Raw genomic sequence first — 17,228 nt, 5'->3', positions numbered from 1 at the left:
GGGTTCTGCAAAGCCTGCAAGGCAAAACCACAATGCCTGGCAAACTCAAAGTCCATTAAGTTCAAGGCGGCGCCTGAATCCACAAACGCCATGACAGAAAATGATGACAATGAGCAGATCAAGGACACAGATAACAGAAATTTAGGTTGTACAGTACTGATGGTAAATGAACTAGCGATCCTCTTTGTCCGCTTAGGGCAGACTGAAATGACAAGAGAAGTGTCGCCACAATAATAACACAACCTATTCTGACGTCTGAATCCTTGTCGTTCCGTTCTAGACAGAATCCTATCACACTGCATTGGCTCAGGAATCTGCTCTGAGGACAACGCCACAGCGCGCACAGTTCTGCGCTCCCGCAAGCGCCGGTCAATCTGAATGGCCAGAGACATAGAATCACTCAGACCGGAAGGCGTGGGAAACCCCACCATAACATCTTTAACGGATTCAGAAAGACCCTTTCTGAAAATAGCCGCCAAAGCATCATTATTCCATTTAGTCAACACAGACCATTTTCTGAATTTCTGACAATACAATTCTGCCGCCTCTTGACCCTGAGACAGGGCCAACAAGGTCTTCTCAGCTTGATCCACAGAATTAGGTTCATCATATAATAATCCTAAAGCTTGAAAAAAGGAGACTACATTAAGCAAAGCCGGATTCCCAGATTCCAGGGAAAACGCCCAATCCTGCGGGTCGCCACGCAGCAGGGAGATTGCGATTTTTACCTGCTGAATGGAATCACCGGAGGATCGAGGTCTCAAAGCAAAAAACAGTTTACAGTTGTTTTTAAAACTCTAAAATTTGGACCTGTCACCAAAAAACAAATCAGGAGTAGGAATCTTCGGTTCTAAAACAGGAGTCTGAATAATATAATCAGAAATACCCTGTACCCTAGCAGCAAGCTGGTCTACACGAGAAGCTATTTCCTGAGCATTCATGCTAGCACAAGGCTCCTCAGCCACCCAGAGATAAAGAGGGAAGAGAATATAAAGCAGACTGAAAAAAAAAATGGCTCAACACCTTTCTTCCCTTCTTCTGAGATGCATTTAACTCATTATGGGCCAGTTGTACTGTTATGATCCGGTGACCTTGGAGCAGCATGAAAACTTTCACTGGAGTAAGTGGTAACTATACTGACCGCAAATCCTGATCTTAACACCGCAACTAGAAGTAGCCGTGGGATGTAACTAACAACCTAGACACCTCGTCACATCCGGAGGACTAAATACCCCTATAGATGGAAATAGGAAGACTATCTTGCCTCAGAGCAGAACCCCAAAGGATAGGCAGCCCCCCACAAATATTGGCTGTGAGTAGGAGAGGAAAGACACACACAGGCAGAAAAACAGGATTTAGCACAAGAGGCCACTCTAGCTAAAATAGGAAATGATAGGACAGAATTCTGTGCGGTCAGTATTAAAACCCTTCCAAAAATATCCACAGCAGATTATACAAAAAATTCCTCCATCTAACTAAAGACGTGGAACGTATATCTGCAACTCCAGAGACTAATACACTCAGAGCAGGAATACAATCAAAAAACAAGCACACAGCTTGTGTGCCATGGAAAAAGAAACAGACACTTATCTTTGCTGAATTGGCAGCTAAGCAGGAGAAGCCAGACAGAGATCCAACACTTCCCAAGAAACATTGACAACTGGCAAGGACTAATGAGTCCTGCACACCTAAATACCCCAGTCAGAACTGCAATCAGCAGATACACCTGTCCAGGACTGCCGCCCAGGGACAACTGCATTACCACCTACAACCACCGGAGGGAGCCCAAAAGCAGAATTCACAACAGCGCACATCCCAGGAACCCCTACATTGGTGCCATTTGTAATAAGGTATAGTTACCATTGTGCATGCTGTTTATTCCTTATTTATTTCTGACATGTGCGGTTGCTCTAAACTTTTAGAGTGCCATTTACTCCATAAAATGAGATGTAGATTCATTTAGTCACCTTCCCCTACACCGTCATGGTCTGACGGGGAGGCTAATATGTATTAATCATCTTGTGTGAGGTGGTTCTGGCAAGTGCGCACACCGTTTGTTTTTTACCATTGTTATTTTGGTTACTTGTATTGCATGCTATCTCCCATCCTGATAGCTGTTTGTCCTTGTTACTATTTATAAATAAAGAATTTTCACTTTTATATCTATATGGGCTTTTTTGGTTGTCTTTCTTGGCTTGTTAGCCTTGTTTTTGCTCTATGAGCTAATGTGGCCTACACAACTGTAAAGTTGTGTGTTTGGTAAACTTTATTAATTTTTTTTTTTGCAGAACAGACTACAGAGTGAGCTGCACTCACACAGAGACTGTGCAGACAGCCGTGAACGGCGCTGCAAGGCCAAAACAAGCTCCTCTACCTAATCCTATATGGTGTTTTCCCACAATCTAGCTGGATACGGACGGAAATCCACTAATAGGATAAATTTGAAAAAATGTGCAGCTGGCTGCACTAATTGAAAAACGGACAATGGAACGGTATGAGGCAGTGATGCACCCTGAGCTGACTACAACCAGCGGTGGCTGCAGACCAGACTACAGAGTGAGCTGCTCTCACACAGACACCTTGCAGACACCTGTGAACAGCGCTGCAAGGCAAAAACAAGGTTCTCACACAGCGGTTGCTAAATTAGCCTGGGTAAAGTGCAATGAAGCAAATCGCTATCTCTAAACTGGCCCTCAGTCAGAACACAGCATCCTATCCCTAACTGAATTCACAGCAGAGTGAACCCAAAATGGCGGCGGCGACTTTTATAGTGCATCATGACATCATTTCAGCAGCCAATCACAGCCATTCCAGTAGTTACATGCCTACCATGCAGAACAGGATGTGCCCACACTTCTAATCATTCCTCATTGGCTGAATTCGGGCTCTTTGAATTATGGGAACTTCCGATTCCGGTATCCGATATACTGAAAGTATCGGAACTCGGTATTGGAATTCCGATACCGCAAATATCGGCCGATACCCGATACATGCGGTATTGGAATGCTCAACACTAGTCATGAGTGCTACCTATTTTCCCTATCCAGCTCCCCCTGAGATAAGACGCACGATACTGCGCTGCAGCAGCATTACACATTTATGGGTAGATAGTAAGTTGCTATAATTTTTGGTATATTGTATATGGAGGTAGCTGCTCCTGGTATACACCTATTCACACTAGTTTGGATGTGCCAGTCAGTTTTTTGTTGTTTCCATGTTAACTTACTGATTAAGCACTCGGCCCTTCACCGTGTAGTGTAGTGATTTTAATTAAAGCAGTTTCCTATCTACCCATAAATGTTCTTGGGGTTGAACTCACCCTTCTTCTTCTTCTTCCTTCAGACACGGCAAGTGGACCTCCCCTGGGTCATGCAGATGATCAATAGTGTACTTCGAAAGGGCCTGGATATGTGCTGGCATGAGAAGAGGGTTCTTGTGTGCCCTGCAGGATTTTAATCTATGACGGTGTAGTGTGTTACTAAGATAATGTTTGAAACTTTGGTCCCAGCTCCCTTCAGGTCATTGACCAAGTCCTCCTGCTGTGTAATACTGGGCTGATTCCTGACCTTTCTCAGAATCTTCCTTACCCCACGAGGTCAGATCTTTCATGGAACACAAGTCCGAGGAAGATTGACAGTCATTTGTGCTTCTTCCATTTTCTAATTATTTTGCCAGCAGTTGTTGCCTTTTTATGAAAAAACTTTCCTATTGTCCTGTAGCCCATCCCAGCCTTGTGCAGATCTATATTTTGTGTCTCTGGTGTCCATAGACAGCTCTTTGGTCTTGGCCATGGTGGAGAGGTTGGATATTGGCTGATTGAGTGTGTGGACAGATGTCTTTTATACATTTAACAAGTTCAAACAGGTTCAATACAGTTAATAAGTGCAGAGTAGGAGGGCTTCTTAAAGAAAAGCTAACAGGTCTGGGAGAGCCAGAATTCTTTCAGGTTGGTAGGTTATCAAATACTTATTTCATGCAATTAAATGCAATTTAGTTATTCAAAAATCGCACAATGTGATTTTTTTTCCTCTCTCTCATAGTTGAAGTATACCGACAATATAAAGTACAGAACTCTCCATTCTTTGTATTGGGAAAACTTGCAAAATCGGCAGTATATCAAACACTTATTTTCCTCACTGTATATGTAAAATGTTTTCATTTTCATGATTGTACTTTAAAACTTTCAGTACATTTGTTATGTTGCATTATTTAATATAGTTTGGGAATTGAAAAATTTAATTTTCTTCACAGCAGTCCAATGTAAGGTCCTGCAGAGACCAGAACATGGTCAAGTACATTGTTCTGATACATTCGGAGAGTACAGGTATAAATCCATTTGCAATGTCACTTGTGAAGAAGGATTTGAATCACAAGGAACAACATCATTACTGTGCCAGAACACAGGAGAATGGTCTGAATCTACACCTTCATGCTCCGGTAAATATTTTCTTACAAAATTGTAAAGCTTCTTTCAGACATCCGTCATGTTTCATTTACTGCATGTAAAAAATGTTGAAGAGCCCTCAGTGTTTTTCATCCCATTTTTATCAGTGTCGAGTCAGTGTGTCAGTGTTTCATCAATAATTTCCACTTATAGTAAAATAACAAATTACAAAGCTCCCCTTCTCATTGTAACGTGAATCATACAGCACACGGACTCTACACTGATGTCATCTGTGTTCTGATCATAATTTTCCCAGACTATAGAATTGTAAGAATGACTTTGATCCATGACTCAATTCAAAATTGGATATATCCCCTTATTCTTTTGCAGGCGCACGATCTGCAAAAAACACAGACATGTGAATAGCACCATAGACTACAATTGTTATGCAGGGGCATAAAGACCGCTGTTGCCGCAGTCGCTGTTGTGACTGGGCCAAGCAAGACAGAGGCCCGCCGACACTGGCAGAAACTTCACCTGGATGTGTGTCCTCAGACACAAATCCAGTTGAAGTGTATTGTGCCACATAGACACATTGGATCAATATGCGACAATATACGCCGCCGGACAATCAAAGGCCAGCAGCTTACATTGGTGGAGTGCCCCCAAGGGCAGTGGGGTACTCGGGCCGGGTTGGACAGTTCTTAAAGGGGATATGGTCACGGCAGTGGTGACCCGGTCCGTGGCCCTGGGAGTCCAATAGAAGTGAAATGGTAATAAAACAGAAAAATAAAGTTTATGGGAGATTTGTTTGTGATACTCTGCAATAAAGGTGTTAGCTGACGCTGCTTCAGAGTCCACTGGGGCTGTTGGTGATGCAGCAGAGTTGGTACAGCTCTCCACAGGTAGAGCTAGACCCCAGGGCAACTGAATGTATACGTGATGAGATGATGGTGGCTGTGTTAGTCAGGGCACGTGTTGTAGGAATAACACAAGGACAGAGTAAGCTGCAGTTTCCACTTTTACTCACAGTTCTCCAGTCCACAAATGTCTGCCTGATGCTGTGTTCTTCAGGTTAGTGGTCAAGCAAACTCCCAGGTAAATTGGGATGCACCTTTCCAGGACTCCTTTCTAGTGATGAGCGAATGTGCTTGCCACTACGCGATACTCGCCCAAAAACTATGCTCGGTGTACTCAGCGAGCACTGAGTATTTCCGGGATTATTCGGTGGGAGCTCGGGTCTCCGCCCTGCAATTCTGGCACTCTTTAGAGCGCCAATGACAGTGCGGGGATTGTCAGCCATGCACTGTAATGCTGCAGCCATCTTTGTTGTGGTATTACAGTGATTGGTTGCAACACAGCGTCTTCAGGTCTCGGACGCTGCCCTGCTCGCCGCATTCTGCTCCGGACTTGGCGAGTGTAGGCAGAGCTGCTGCTGATATAGGGTAAGAATTGTCCTTTTAATAGTTAGTGTAGGTCTACAACTGTTCAGTCCACAACTCCTGAGAAACAACAGTCCTTTTTAGGGCTAATTCGGGGATCCAGAGATTGCAGCGCTAGGTAGGCACGGGAGTCTATGTGCACATCCACATCAGTGCAAGGCCTGCAGGCACTGTGTGTGAGTACATAGCTCTCACTGCATACATATAAAGACTCCATTACTGTCTGCTGCTGCTTATGTAATATTCCCTGGAAAAAGCTTAAACGCAAAGGCGCGTCGGTGAGGGGTGAGCCAGGTTTCGGTAATGGCGAAGAAGGAAAGTTTGGTAGTAACAAAAAGATCATGGATGTAGGAAAGCTTGTTGCAGACAGAGCGAGCGTTCCACAGAGCTCCTGCTAGTGGGACTGTGGAAGCGGGGACTGGGTGAATGGGTATAAGGTTAGAGAGGTTACAAAAGGTTGTGATAGAGCGTGGATGGGAGGTAGAAATGACTGTGGGAATATGGTGAGGAGGACCAGGATTTGGAGAGATATCACCAGCAGTGAGAAGGAGCAGAGAAAGTGTTAGTAGGTGGGAGCAGGAGAGGACATGAAGGGGCTATCTGTGTTTGGAGACAGAGGATTGTATGTTAAGGAACAGTTTTGAGGAGGAGGTGAGGTGGATGGGGAGGATTGAAGAAGAGATGAACAGTTGTTTACCAGGAGTAGGGATTAGGGGAGTTTGCAAAAAGTGAAGAATTATAGGGGTGAAAGTGAAAACAAACAGAAACATTGTTAACAGTGACTGGCCAGTTACCTTCAGTTCCCTTCTGATTCAATTCTGGTTTTAATTCTAAAATTAATCTTCACACTTCTAGGACACACATATAGGAATCACACAGCAGGCTAAAGTCATTGCAGACTTGTGCTATGCAATATATGTAAAACTAAGTGCGTTCAGGTGTGAAGCAGAGAGGAGTGATCTCTGCTCATCTTGGTCAGAGAATTAAGAGTGAACCAGATGCATATAATCAAGCATTGAGTAAACAAGCTCATAAATAACACAGGGTAAGCTGGGGTTAGCTGAAAGGCATACCATGTGGAAGCTAGGAGCAGAGGGAAGTCTATGTGCAAAGCTGGGTCATGTACTATGTGCACTTCATAGACAGACAGCAGGAGAGCTGGGTGGATGAACATACCATGTGAAAGCTAAGAGCAGAGGGAAGTTTATGTGCGAAGCTGGGTGATGTACTATGTGCACTTCATAGACAGACAGCAGGAGAGCAGGAGAGCTGGGTGGATGAACATACCATGTGAAAGCTAGGAGCAGAGGGAAGTCTATGTGCAAAGCTGGGTGATGTACTATATGCACTTCATAGACAGACAGCAGGAGAGCAGGAGAGCTGGGTGGATGAACATACCATGTGAAAGCTAGGAGCAGAGGGAAGTCTATGTGCAAAGCTGGGTGATGTACTATGTGCACTTCATAGACAGACAGCAGGAGAGCTCGGTGGATGAACATACCATGTGAAAGCTAGGAGCAGAGGGAAGTCTATGTGCAAAACTGGGTGATGTACTATGTGCACTTCATAGACAGACAGCAGGAGAGCAGGAGAGCTGGGTGGATGAACATACCTGTAGGAAGAATAGACATGCTGGTTAGAGTGCGATGGTGGCAGATAGCAGGGCACAGTCTGTATACATCCTTCTGGTTTTAATTCTAAAATTAATCTTCACACTTCTAGGACACACTTATAGGAATCACACAGCAGACTAAAGTCATTGCAGACTTTTCCTATGCAATATATATACATATACTGTATACACTACAAGACAAGACAGTACAATATATGTACTTTCTCTGTTAGTTGTAAAGTGTCAGCTGTGTTATTATTTGGCACCATACTTATTTGTCATTTGTATTCTTAGGCTATGTTCACACATTGCGGTTTTTACCGCGGCGATTTTGCAGCTGCGGGTCCGCAGCAGTTTCCATAGCGTTTACAGTAACATGTAAACCCTATGGAAACCGCAAACCGCTGTGCACATGCTGCGGGAAAAACCGCGCGGGAACGCAACGGTTTACAACCCGCAGCATGTCACTTCTTTGTGCAGAATCGCAGCGATTCTGCACCCATAGAAATGCATTGATCCGCTTACTTCCCGCATGGGGCTGTGCCCACCATGCGGGAAGTAAGCGGATAATGTGCGGGTGGTACCCGGGGTGGAGGAGAGGAGACTCTCCTCCAAGCCCCGGAAACCATATTTGAGTAAAAAAAAAAGAATTAAAATAAAAAATAATGCTATACTCACCTCTGAAGTCTCAGCGCTGCACGCGGCTGTCCGGTCTCAGGTTTGCTATGCGACCAGGACCTGCGGTGACGTCGCGGTCACATGACCATGACGTCACGAAGGTCCTGGTCGCATAGCATCTTTAGAACCGGACCGCCGCCTGCAGCGCCGAGGAGATCGGGACGTCAGAGGGTGAGTATATCATTATTTTATTATTTTTAACATTACTATTTATGCTGCATATTGCTGCATATGCAGCATCAATAGTAGGGGTAAAACCCGCAGCGGAACCCGCAGGACAAACCGCGATAAATCTGCAGGGATAACCGCAGCGGGTTTGCCCTGCAGATTTATCAAATCCGCTGCGGGAGAACCCGCAGGGACAGGACGCTATGTGTGAACATAGCCTTACAGTTTTACCGCGTTTACAATACCTGTTTACCAATAAACAAGTTAGACTACAGAGAACAGTCTGCTTATTTGGAAGACAGAAGTGTTTTATGCTGTATGTTGGATTACACACCGTATCAACGTGTATGAAGACAGAACAGCAGGTGTTGCAGTTAATACATAAGAAAACAGTATGGCAGGACTGTTATGTTTGCTAATGACAGGTGTTATGAAGGCAATCCAGAAACACAGTGTGCTTAGCGATCAGAGCGCACACAGTGATCTGACAAATACCCAAAAATACAAGAACGAGCTCTGAGACGTGGAAACTCTGTAGACTGCACACCTGATCCTATCCTAAACACAACTAAAAGCGGCTGTGGATTGCGCCTAACAACTACCTAGGCAACTCGGCACAGCCTAAGAAACTAGCTAGCCTGAAGATAGAAAAATAGGCCTGACTTGCCCCAGAGAAATTCCCCAAAGGAAAAGGCAGCCCCCCACATATAATGACTGTGAGTAAGATGAAAAGACAAAACGTAGGGATGAAATAGATTCATCAAAGTGGGGCCCGATATTCTAGGACAGAGCGAGGACAGTAAAGCGAACTTTGCAGTCTACAAAAAACCCTAAAGCAAAACCACGCAAAGGGGGCAAAAAAAACCCACCGTGCCGAACTAACGGCACGGCGGTACACCCTTTGCGTCTCAGAGCTTCCAGCAAAACAAAAGACAAGCTGGACAGAAAAAAAAGCAACAAAAAAGCAAAAAGCACTTAGCTATACAGAGCAGCAGGTCACAGGAACAATCAGGAGAAGCTCAGATCCAACACTGAAACATTGACAAGGAGCAAGGATAGCAGCATCAGGCGGAGTTAAGTAATGAAGCAGTTAACGAGCTCACCAGAACACCTGAGGGAGGAAGCTCAGAAGCTGCAGTACCACTTGTGACCACAGGAGTGAATTCAGCCACAGAATTCACAACACAGGACCAAATGAAGAATGTGAAGTGGGTTTTCCTGTGGCCATCCAGTCACATGGAACCGCTCATTACAGTGATGAATATGCCCATATTCATCACTGTAATGAGCGGTACCATGTGACCGCTCACACAGGACCAGCTGCCGGCGCTGAGAGCATACATCGCAGGAGCTGGGTGAGTATTTCTCGGCAAGTGGGCGGGCGTACAGGGGATGGTAGGCGGGAGGTGACCCACAAACTTTATTTTTAACACAAAAAAACCCTTGATTTTTCATTCCTTTCTCCAGCGAACACTGCTGGGGAGAAGGAGTGAAAGCCGGCTTCAGCATCAAAAGCAGGGGACAGCGCTTAACTGTAGCGCTGTCTCCTGCACAGTCCGTGTGGTCCTTAGTCAGCACACGGGCGGCACGCAGCTGCCGCACTTGTGCCACACTGATGTGCTACGTGAGCACACGGATACGGATAACTCCGGTACCGATTTCTCCAGTACCGAAATTATCTGGACGTGTGAAAGAGGCCTTAAGGCTGAAAAATGCATCAAAAACGCTGCGTGGGAACATAGCCTAAGTGGTGGAGGAACATTTTGGTCTGGGTTTAATTATTTTGCCTTATATACAAGTCATTACCCTGGAAAGGATGGACCTTAACATATTTCCAGCAAAATCCATTTTGGTTTCGTTTTTGTATGTTTTTTGGTGCACCTGTAAAAGTGGTGTAAGACTCTGACAACATTGCTTACAGCTGTGACCTAGGAGTCAGAAATGCTTCCAGGGGCGATCCCCATGATGTTCCCGGTCATTTAAGCAGTGTTTCCATCATTTTCAGATGTTTTTAGACCTTAAAAGGACCTCCGGTGGGATCACGGTAAAAATGCTCGGGGCTCCCATAGACCTACATTGGACTCGTTGTTCTGTCCGAGTACGCGAGTATTCCAATTTGCTCGACCCGAGCAACGAGCACCCGAGCATTTTAGTGCTCTCTCATCACTAGTTATTAGTAATAGAGTTATAGTGTGTTAATAAGAACACTTAGGGTTAATGTTGGGACTAGCCCAGAGTGGAAGGGACAGAGGGAATTAACTGTTAGGGCTCAGTGTGCAGTAAAAGCAAACCTATGGTCTGACGAGTGAGCAGAGACGCATTAATTGGATGTTCCTGAAGTGAGAAGAGACAATGTATAGCGAGATTCAGAGTAGAGATGAGGCAAAGTCATATTCAGAGTGCGTGATTAACCGAAGATGAGATTCAGGGCAGGAGGCCTAGCGGGAAGTTCCCGAGTTCGCAAGTCAAAGAGGTAACAGGATTAATCTGAGCATGGAACGCTAGATGAAGAGAGTGCCCGGGCAGTTATTGCAAGATGTTGACAAGCAGAAAAGCTAAGTAAAGGCTATAGTGGCATAAGTAGCTCCCCTAATGGGAAAATTCTGGTTTGAAGTACAGGGCTCTCACAGACTGGATTGTAGTGTCATTATCGGGGACAAGATAAGCTCCCTAAAGCACTGTTCTGCATTGTGGTGAAGACAGAGGAAGTAACTAAGGTAGAATTGGGTGAGTTTAGGAAAGGAAAAAGAGAATGTGTATGAAGATATTCTATGTGTTAAGAGAAATGTCCAAGAAGTTTTGTACCCGCTATCCATTGTACATGCCCCACCCTACGTTAACATTCAGTAGAAGACAGTTTATTTTTGAGTGGTCAACTTTATAACATCTGATCCTGGCCTGCCAAAGTCACCAGCATCATGTAGCCTGCAAGAGAATAGCCTCCCAAGAGCTAACGTCCACACACCCAGCCAGGACCCTTATTTTCAGCGTGCCAGGGTGTGGAAGACGAGTACCTCGCCCACAGCTACTGCCCCAAGCCACGTTACAGTGGACAGTTTAGAGCTTCAAAACTTGGTACAAATTTCTTAAGTCTGCCTCTTAGTGATGCTTCTCAGAGCGAGTAGGTCAGAGAAGCAATAATGGAAATAGTGTTCTTTATGTGAAATAAAAAAACAACTATTTTTTTAAAAATACATAAACTTATTGCATATTACTAATCTATAAAAAAAAATTGATGGAAGTGTCCATTTAATATTTTTTTTCTGTCTTTTTAGCTCAGAATGTTTCAATGGAAAACCAAAAACAGGCACACACAGTAGCCTATACTCTTACAGGTTTGGGGCTAATGCTTTCTGGGACAGCAATGGCGTTTGGAATAAAGTACTATTGTAAGAAAAGTAAGTGAATTGTTTTAAAACTCTTTTAAAATAATTACCTTTCAAAGAAGACAATCCACATATTTAGTGCAAATTAAAATGTTATTTTTGCTAATTGCGTGTTTTGCTAAATTATTTTTGGTATTAGAATTTACAGCCAGAGCCTGCAGCACATTACAGCAGCTTCACTTTCTCATTGAATCCGTTGGAAGAAACAGTACCATGGATTTAGGCTCTGCCACTATGAGGCTGGTACTAGGTAGAAATAAAGTGTTGGCTATGACAAGTGGGCTATACCCTATAATCAGTCAAAATGCAGCGCAGTTTAGTGGCAAAAGCAGAAGTGCAAAGAAAGAAGTTGTAACAAATACAATGGGGAAAATAAGTACCATTTTTTTTGGATTATAAGACGCACCAGACCACAAGACGCACCTAGGTTTTAGAGGAGGAAATTAGGAAAAAAATTAAAGTACCGTATATACTCCAAAATTTTGGGCTGAAAGTGCCCCTCTCGGCTTATACTCGAGTGATGGTAGCGGTGGGGTCGGTGGATGAGGGGGAGAGGGCGCTGAGGCATACTTACCTAGTCCCAGCGATCCTGGCGCTCCCCCCTGCCGTCCCACGGTCTTCGGTGCTGCAGCTCTTCCCCTGTTCAGCGGTCACGTAGGACCGCTCATTAGAGAAATGAATAGGCGGCTCCACCTCCCATAGGGGTGGAGCCGCCTATTCAATTCTCTAATCAGCGGTGCCGGTGACCGCTGATAGAGGAAGAGGCTGCGGCACCGAAGACCGCGTGACGGGCGGGGAGCGCCAGGATCGCTGGGACTAGGTAAGTATTTTATATTCACCTGTCCGCGTTCCAGCCGCCGGGCGCCGCTCCATCTTCCCGGCGTCTCTGCGCTCTGACTGTTCAGGTCAGAGGGCGCGATGACGCATATAGTGTGCGCGGCGCCCTCTGCCTGATCAGTCAGTGCGCAGAGACGCCGGAACGAGACGCCGGGAGCTGCAAGCAAGAGAGGTGAGTATGGCATTTTTTTTTATTGCAGCAGCAGCAGCAATGGCAGAACTTTCTATGGCACAGCTATGGGGCAGTACTGAACGGCACACAGCACTATATGGCAGAGCTATGGGGCAGTACTGAACGGCACACAGCACTATATGTATTAGTAAATGTCCTAAATTCCATGTTCAGGGCAGAAAGGCCTGTGCGAAACACAGTATCTATATTAGTAAACTGAACGGCACACAGCACTATATGGCAGCTATGGGGCAGTACTGAACGGCACACAGCACTATATGGCAGCTATGGGCAGTACTGAACGGCACACAGCACTATATGGCAGCTATGGGGCAGTACTGAACGGCACACAGCACTATATGGCAGCTATGGGGCAGTACTGAATGGCACACAGCACTATATGGCAGCTATGGGGCAGTACTGAACGGCACACAGCACTATATGGCAGCTATGGGGCAGTACTGAACGGCACACAGCACTATATGGCAGCTATGGGGCAGTACTGAACGGCACACAGCACAATATGGCAGCTATGGGGCAGTACTGAACGGCACACAGCACTATATGGCAGCTATGGGGCAATACTGAACGGCACACAGCACTATATGGCAGCTATGGGGCAGTACTGAACGGCACACAGCACTATATGGCAGCTATGGGGCAGTACTGAACGGCACACAGCACTATATGGCAGCTATGGGGCAGTACTGAATGGCACACAGCACTATATGGCAGCTATGGGGCAGTACTGAACGGCACACAGCACTATATGGCAGCTATGGGGCAGTACTGAACGGCACACAGCACTATATGGCAGCTATGGGGCAGTACTGAACGGCACACAGCACTATATGGCAGCTATGGGGCAGTACTGAACGGCGCAGAGCACTATATGGCAGCTATGGGGCAATACTGAACAGCGCAGAGCACTATATGGCCCAGCTATGGGGCAATAATGAAAGGCGCAGAGCACTATATGGCATAGCTATGGGGCAATAATGAACGGTGCAGAGCACTATATGGCACATCTATGGGGCAATAATGAACGGTGCAGAGCACTATATGGCACAGCTTTATATGGCACATCTATGGGGCAATGATGAACGGTGCAGAGCACTTTATGGCACAGGTTTATATGGCACATCTATGGGGCAATAATGAACGGTGCAGAGCACTATATGGCAGAGCTTTCTATGGCACATCTATGGGGCAATAATGAACAATATGGAGCATTATATATAGCACAGCTTTATATGGAGCATCTTATGGGGCAATAATGAATGGTATGGAGCATCTATTTTTATTTTTGAAACTTACCAGTAGCTGCTGCATTTCCTACCCTAGGCTTATACTCGAGTCAATAAGTTTTCCCAGTTTTTTGTGGCAAAATTAGGGGGGTCGGCTTATACTCGGGTCGGCTTATACTCGAGTATATACGGTAAAAAATGTGGTCAATTCTGTACTTAATATTCCATATCCTGGTATATATGATCCCTATGATCCCCATCCTGAAACACATGGCCCCCTCATCCCTTCCCTGGTATGCATGGCCCTCTCATCCCTATCCTGATATGCATAGCCTCCTCATCCCTATCCTAGTATGTGCAGCGCCCCAGAATCCTGGTTCGTTGCAGTAATGTTATTCTTCCACCAGGGGAGTGATGTTATGTCTGAAGGCAATGAAGCAGATCTTCTTTCCAGGTATCACAACCACTACCCACACTTCACACTCCAGTCCACCAGGGGGAACCATGCTTTTATCTATTACGGCACTCCTCACACTTGGGTAAAACTGGTGGGTTGGGGAGGAAGTTAGACAGAGGCAGAAGCTGGCTGGAGGGAGAAGGAGATAGTCAGTGAGTCCTGACCAAGTCTGGCAGAGGCTGGCTGGAGTGGGTTCCAGCCAGCTCCAGACTGCGGCCTGTGGAAGAAGAAATTACACAGAGCTGTGCCTGTCCCACGTGCGGCAGCATCCTAAGAAAGGACACGAAAGAAATTGTGTTGCAGTGAGTGAGCAATGAAGTCATAGTGCAGCGCCCCAGAGACCTGGTCGTTGCAGTATGGCGCTCTGCCACTAAGGGGAGCAGCGGTACGTCTGATGGCACTAAGGAGTTCTCCTGACCAGGTATCACCAGAACACATTACACTTCACACTCCGGCCACTAGGGGGAGAAAAAAGCTTTATTTATTGGGCCACTCCTCACACTGGTAAAACTAGGGGCTGGGGAGGAAGTTAGTCAGAAGCTGACTGGGTTGGAACCAGGCAACATCCCGTGGCAGGGGTTGTTGCAGGGGGAAGGCACAGGGGGGTCTGTTGTGAATTCTGTGGTCAAGCTCCCTCCTGTGGTCATGAGTGGTACTTCGGCTGGTTCTGTCTATGAGCTTCCTCTGGTGGATGTGAGTGGGGCTGCGGCTTCTGAGTTTCCTTCCTCAGGTGACGAGGTTAAGTCGTTAGGTGCTGCTCTATTTAACTCCACCTAGTTCTTTGTTCCTGGCCTCCAGTCAATGTTCCAGTATTGGTCTTGCTTTCTCCTGGATCGTTCTTGTGGCCTGTCTGCCCTGCATAAGCTAAGTTTTGCTTGTGTTACTTTTGTTTGCTATATTTTCTATCCAGCTTGCTATATTGGTTTTTCTTGCTTGCTGGAAGCTCTGAGACGCAGAGGGAGCACCTCTGTACCGTTAGTCGGTGCAGAGGGTCTTTTTGCCCCTCTGCGTGGTTGTTTGTAGGTTTTTGTGCTGACCGCAAAGCTATCTTTACTATCCTCGGTCTATTCAGTAAGTCGGGCCTCACTTTGCTATAATCTCTTTCATCTCTGTGTTTGTATTTTCATCTTAACTCACAGTCATTATATGTGGGGGGCTGCCTTTTCCTTTGGGGAATTTCTCTGAGGCAAGGTAGGCTTATTTTTCTATCTTCAGGGCTAGCTAGTTTCTCAGGCTGTGCCGAGTTGCATAGTGAGCGTTAGGCGCAATCCACGGCTACCTCTAGTGTGGTATGATAGGATTAGGGATTGCGGTCAGCAGAGTTCCCACGTCTCAGAGCTCGTCCTATGTTAGTAACTATCAGGTCACTTTGTGTGCTCTTAACCACTAGGTCCATTGTGGTTCTGAATCACCTGTTCATAACAGGGGTCCCTGTCAGGCGTGGGAACCTGGCAGGTGCCTAGCAAACAGAACAGAATGTAACGGAACCGCGCCTGCACACCTTGCGGCGGTATCCTAAGAGAGAGACAAGAAGGGAAGAATATTGTGGAACAGTGTAAACGAGATCAGCACAAAGGAGAGCCAGTAAGAATCGTGCCGAGAGAGGAAGGCAACATCTTACTGAGGCACGTAGTCGGTGGCCGGATCACCGTAGGAGTAACTGACTTCAGGCCTTACTTCAAATTCCGCTGGACAGTTAATCATAGGTAGGCTGTCTACCTTCTACACCTACGAAGACATAGGGGGCAACTGTTGTGAATTCTGTTGTCGAACTCCCTCCTGTGGTCGTGAATGGTACTTCGGCGAGTTCTGTCCATGGACTCCCTCTGGTGGCTGTGAGTGAAGCTGCTGCTTCTGAGGTTCCTTACACAGGTGACGTGGTTTATCCTTTGGTTGGCTGCTCTATTTAACTCCACTTAGATCGTTACTCCATGCCAGCTGTCAATGTTCCTGCATTGGTTCAGATTGCTCTTGGATCTTTCTGGTGACCTGTCTTCTCCAGCAGAAGCTAAGTTCCTGATAGTTATTATTTGTTCATTGTTTCCTTGTCCAGCTGGTTATCATGATTTTGTCTTGCTAGCTGGAAGCTCTGGGATGCAGAGTGGCACCTCCGCACCGTTAGTCGGTGCGGAGGTCTTTTTGCACACTCTGCGTGGTCTTTTGTAGTTTTTGTGCTGACCGCAAAGATACCTTTCCTATCTTCTGTCTGTTTAGTAAGTCTGGCCTCCCTTTGCTGAAACCTGTTTCATTTCTGCGTTTGTGACTTTCATCTTTACTCACAGTCAATATATGTGGGGGGCTGCCTTTTCCTTTGGGGAATTTCTCTGAGGCAAGGTAGGCTTTATTTTCTATCTCTAGGGCTAGCTAGCTCTTAGGCTGTGAAGAGGCGTCAAGGGAGTGTCAGGAACGCTCCACGGCTATTTCTAGTTGTTGTGATAGGAGTGGGCCTGCGGTCAGCAGAGCTCCCACATCCCAGAGCTTGTCCTGTGTGAGTTTAACTATCAGGTCGTGCCGGGTGCTCCTAATCACCAGGTCCATAACAGTACAGCTGGCCCAAAGTATTAATGCATCTCAATAGAGGGATAAGAGAAGTTCTGAGACCATTTTTTTTTCTTTGCACTGTGTTTTGACTTTCTTTTCCCCTAAACCTTTGGGTGGTTCAGGACACAGGTGTAGATATGGACATTCAAGGTCTGTCCTCTTGTGTGGATCATCTCACTGCAAGGGTACAAAACATTCAAGATTTTGTGGTTCAGAATCCTATGTTAGAGCCTAGAATTCCTATTCCTGATTTATTTTCTGGGGATAGATCTAAGTTTCTGAATTTCAAAAATAATTGTAAACT

At 45.9% G+C, this 17,228-nt stretch overlaps 1 protein-coding gene across 5 annotated transcripts in view; it reads left to right on the top strand.

The window, feature by feature from the left end:
* Positions 1–17,228, top strand: part of LOC138647878 (E-selectin-like) — a 472,485-nt gene that overhangs the window by 338,197 nt on the left and 117,060 nt on the right. For 4 of the 5 annotated variants that reach the window (XM_069737213.1, XM_069737210.1, XM_069737209.1 and 1 more), the window contains 2 exons: positions 4,252–4,437; positions 11,560–11,682. In XM_069737213.1, the coding sequence (XP_069593314.1) occupies positions 4,252–4,437; positions 11,560–11,682 (309 nt within the window). The remainder of the gene's footprint in view (positions 1–4,251; positions 4,438–11,559; positions 11,683–17,228) is intronic. The other variant, XM_069737211.1, reaches the window with a different exon arrangement.

This window comes from Ranitomeya imitator, chromosome 8 (assembly GCF_032444005.1).
Source record: "Ranitomeya imitator isolate aRanImi1 chromosome 8, aRanImi1.pri, whole genome shotgun sequence".
In the NCBI taxonomy this organism is placed as follows: Eukaryota; Metazoa; Chordata; class Amphibia; order Anura; family Dendrobatidae; genus Ranitomeya; species Ranitomeya imitator.
Note: the sequence above shows the minus strand (reverse complement) of the source record. Positions and strands in the feature narration are given on the sequence as shown.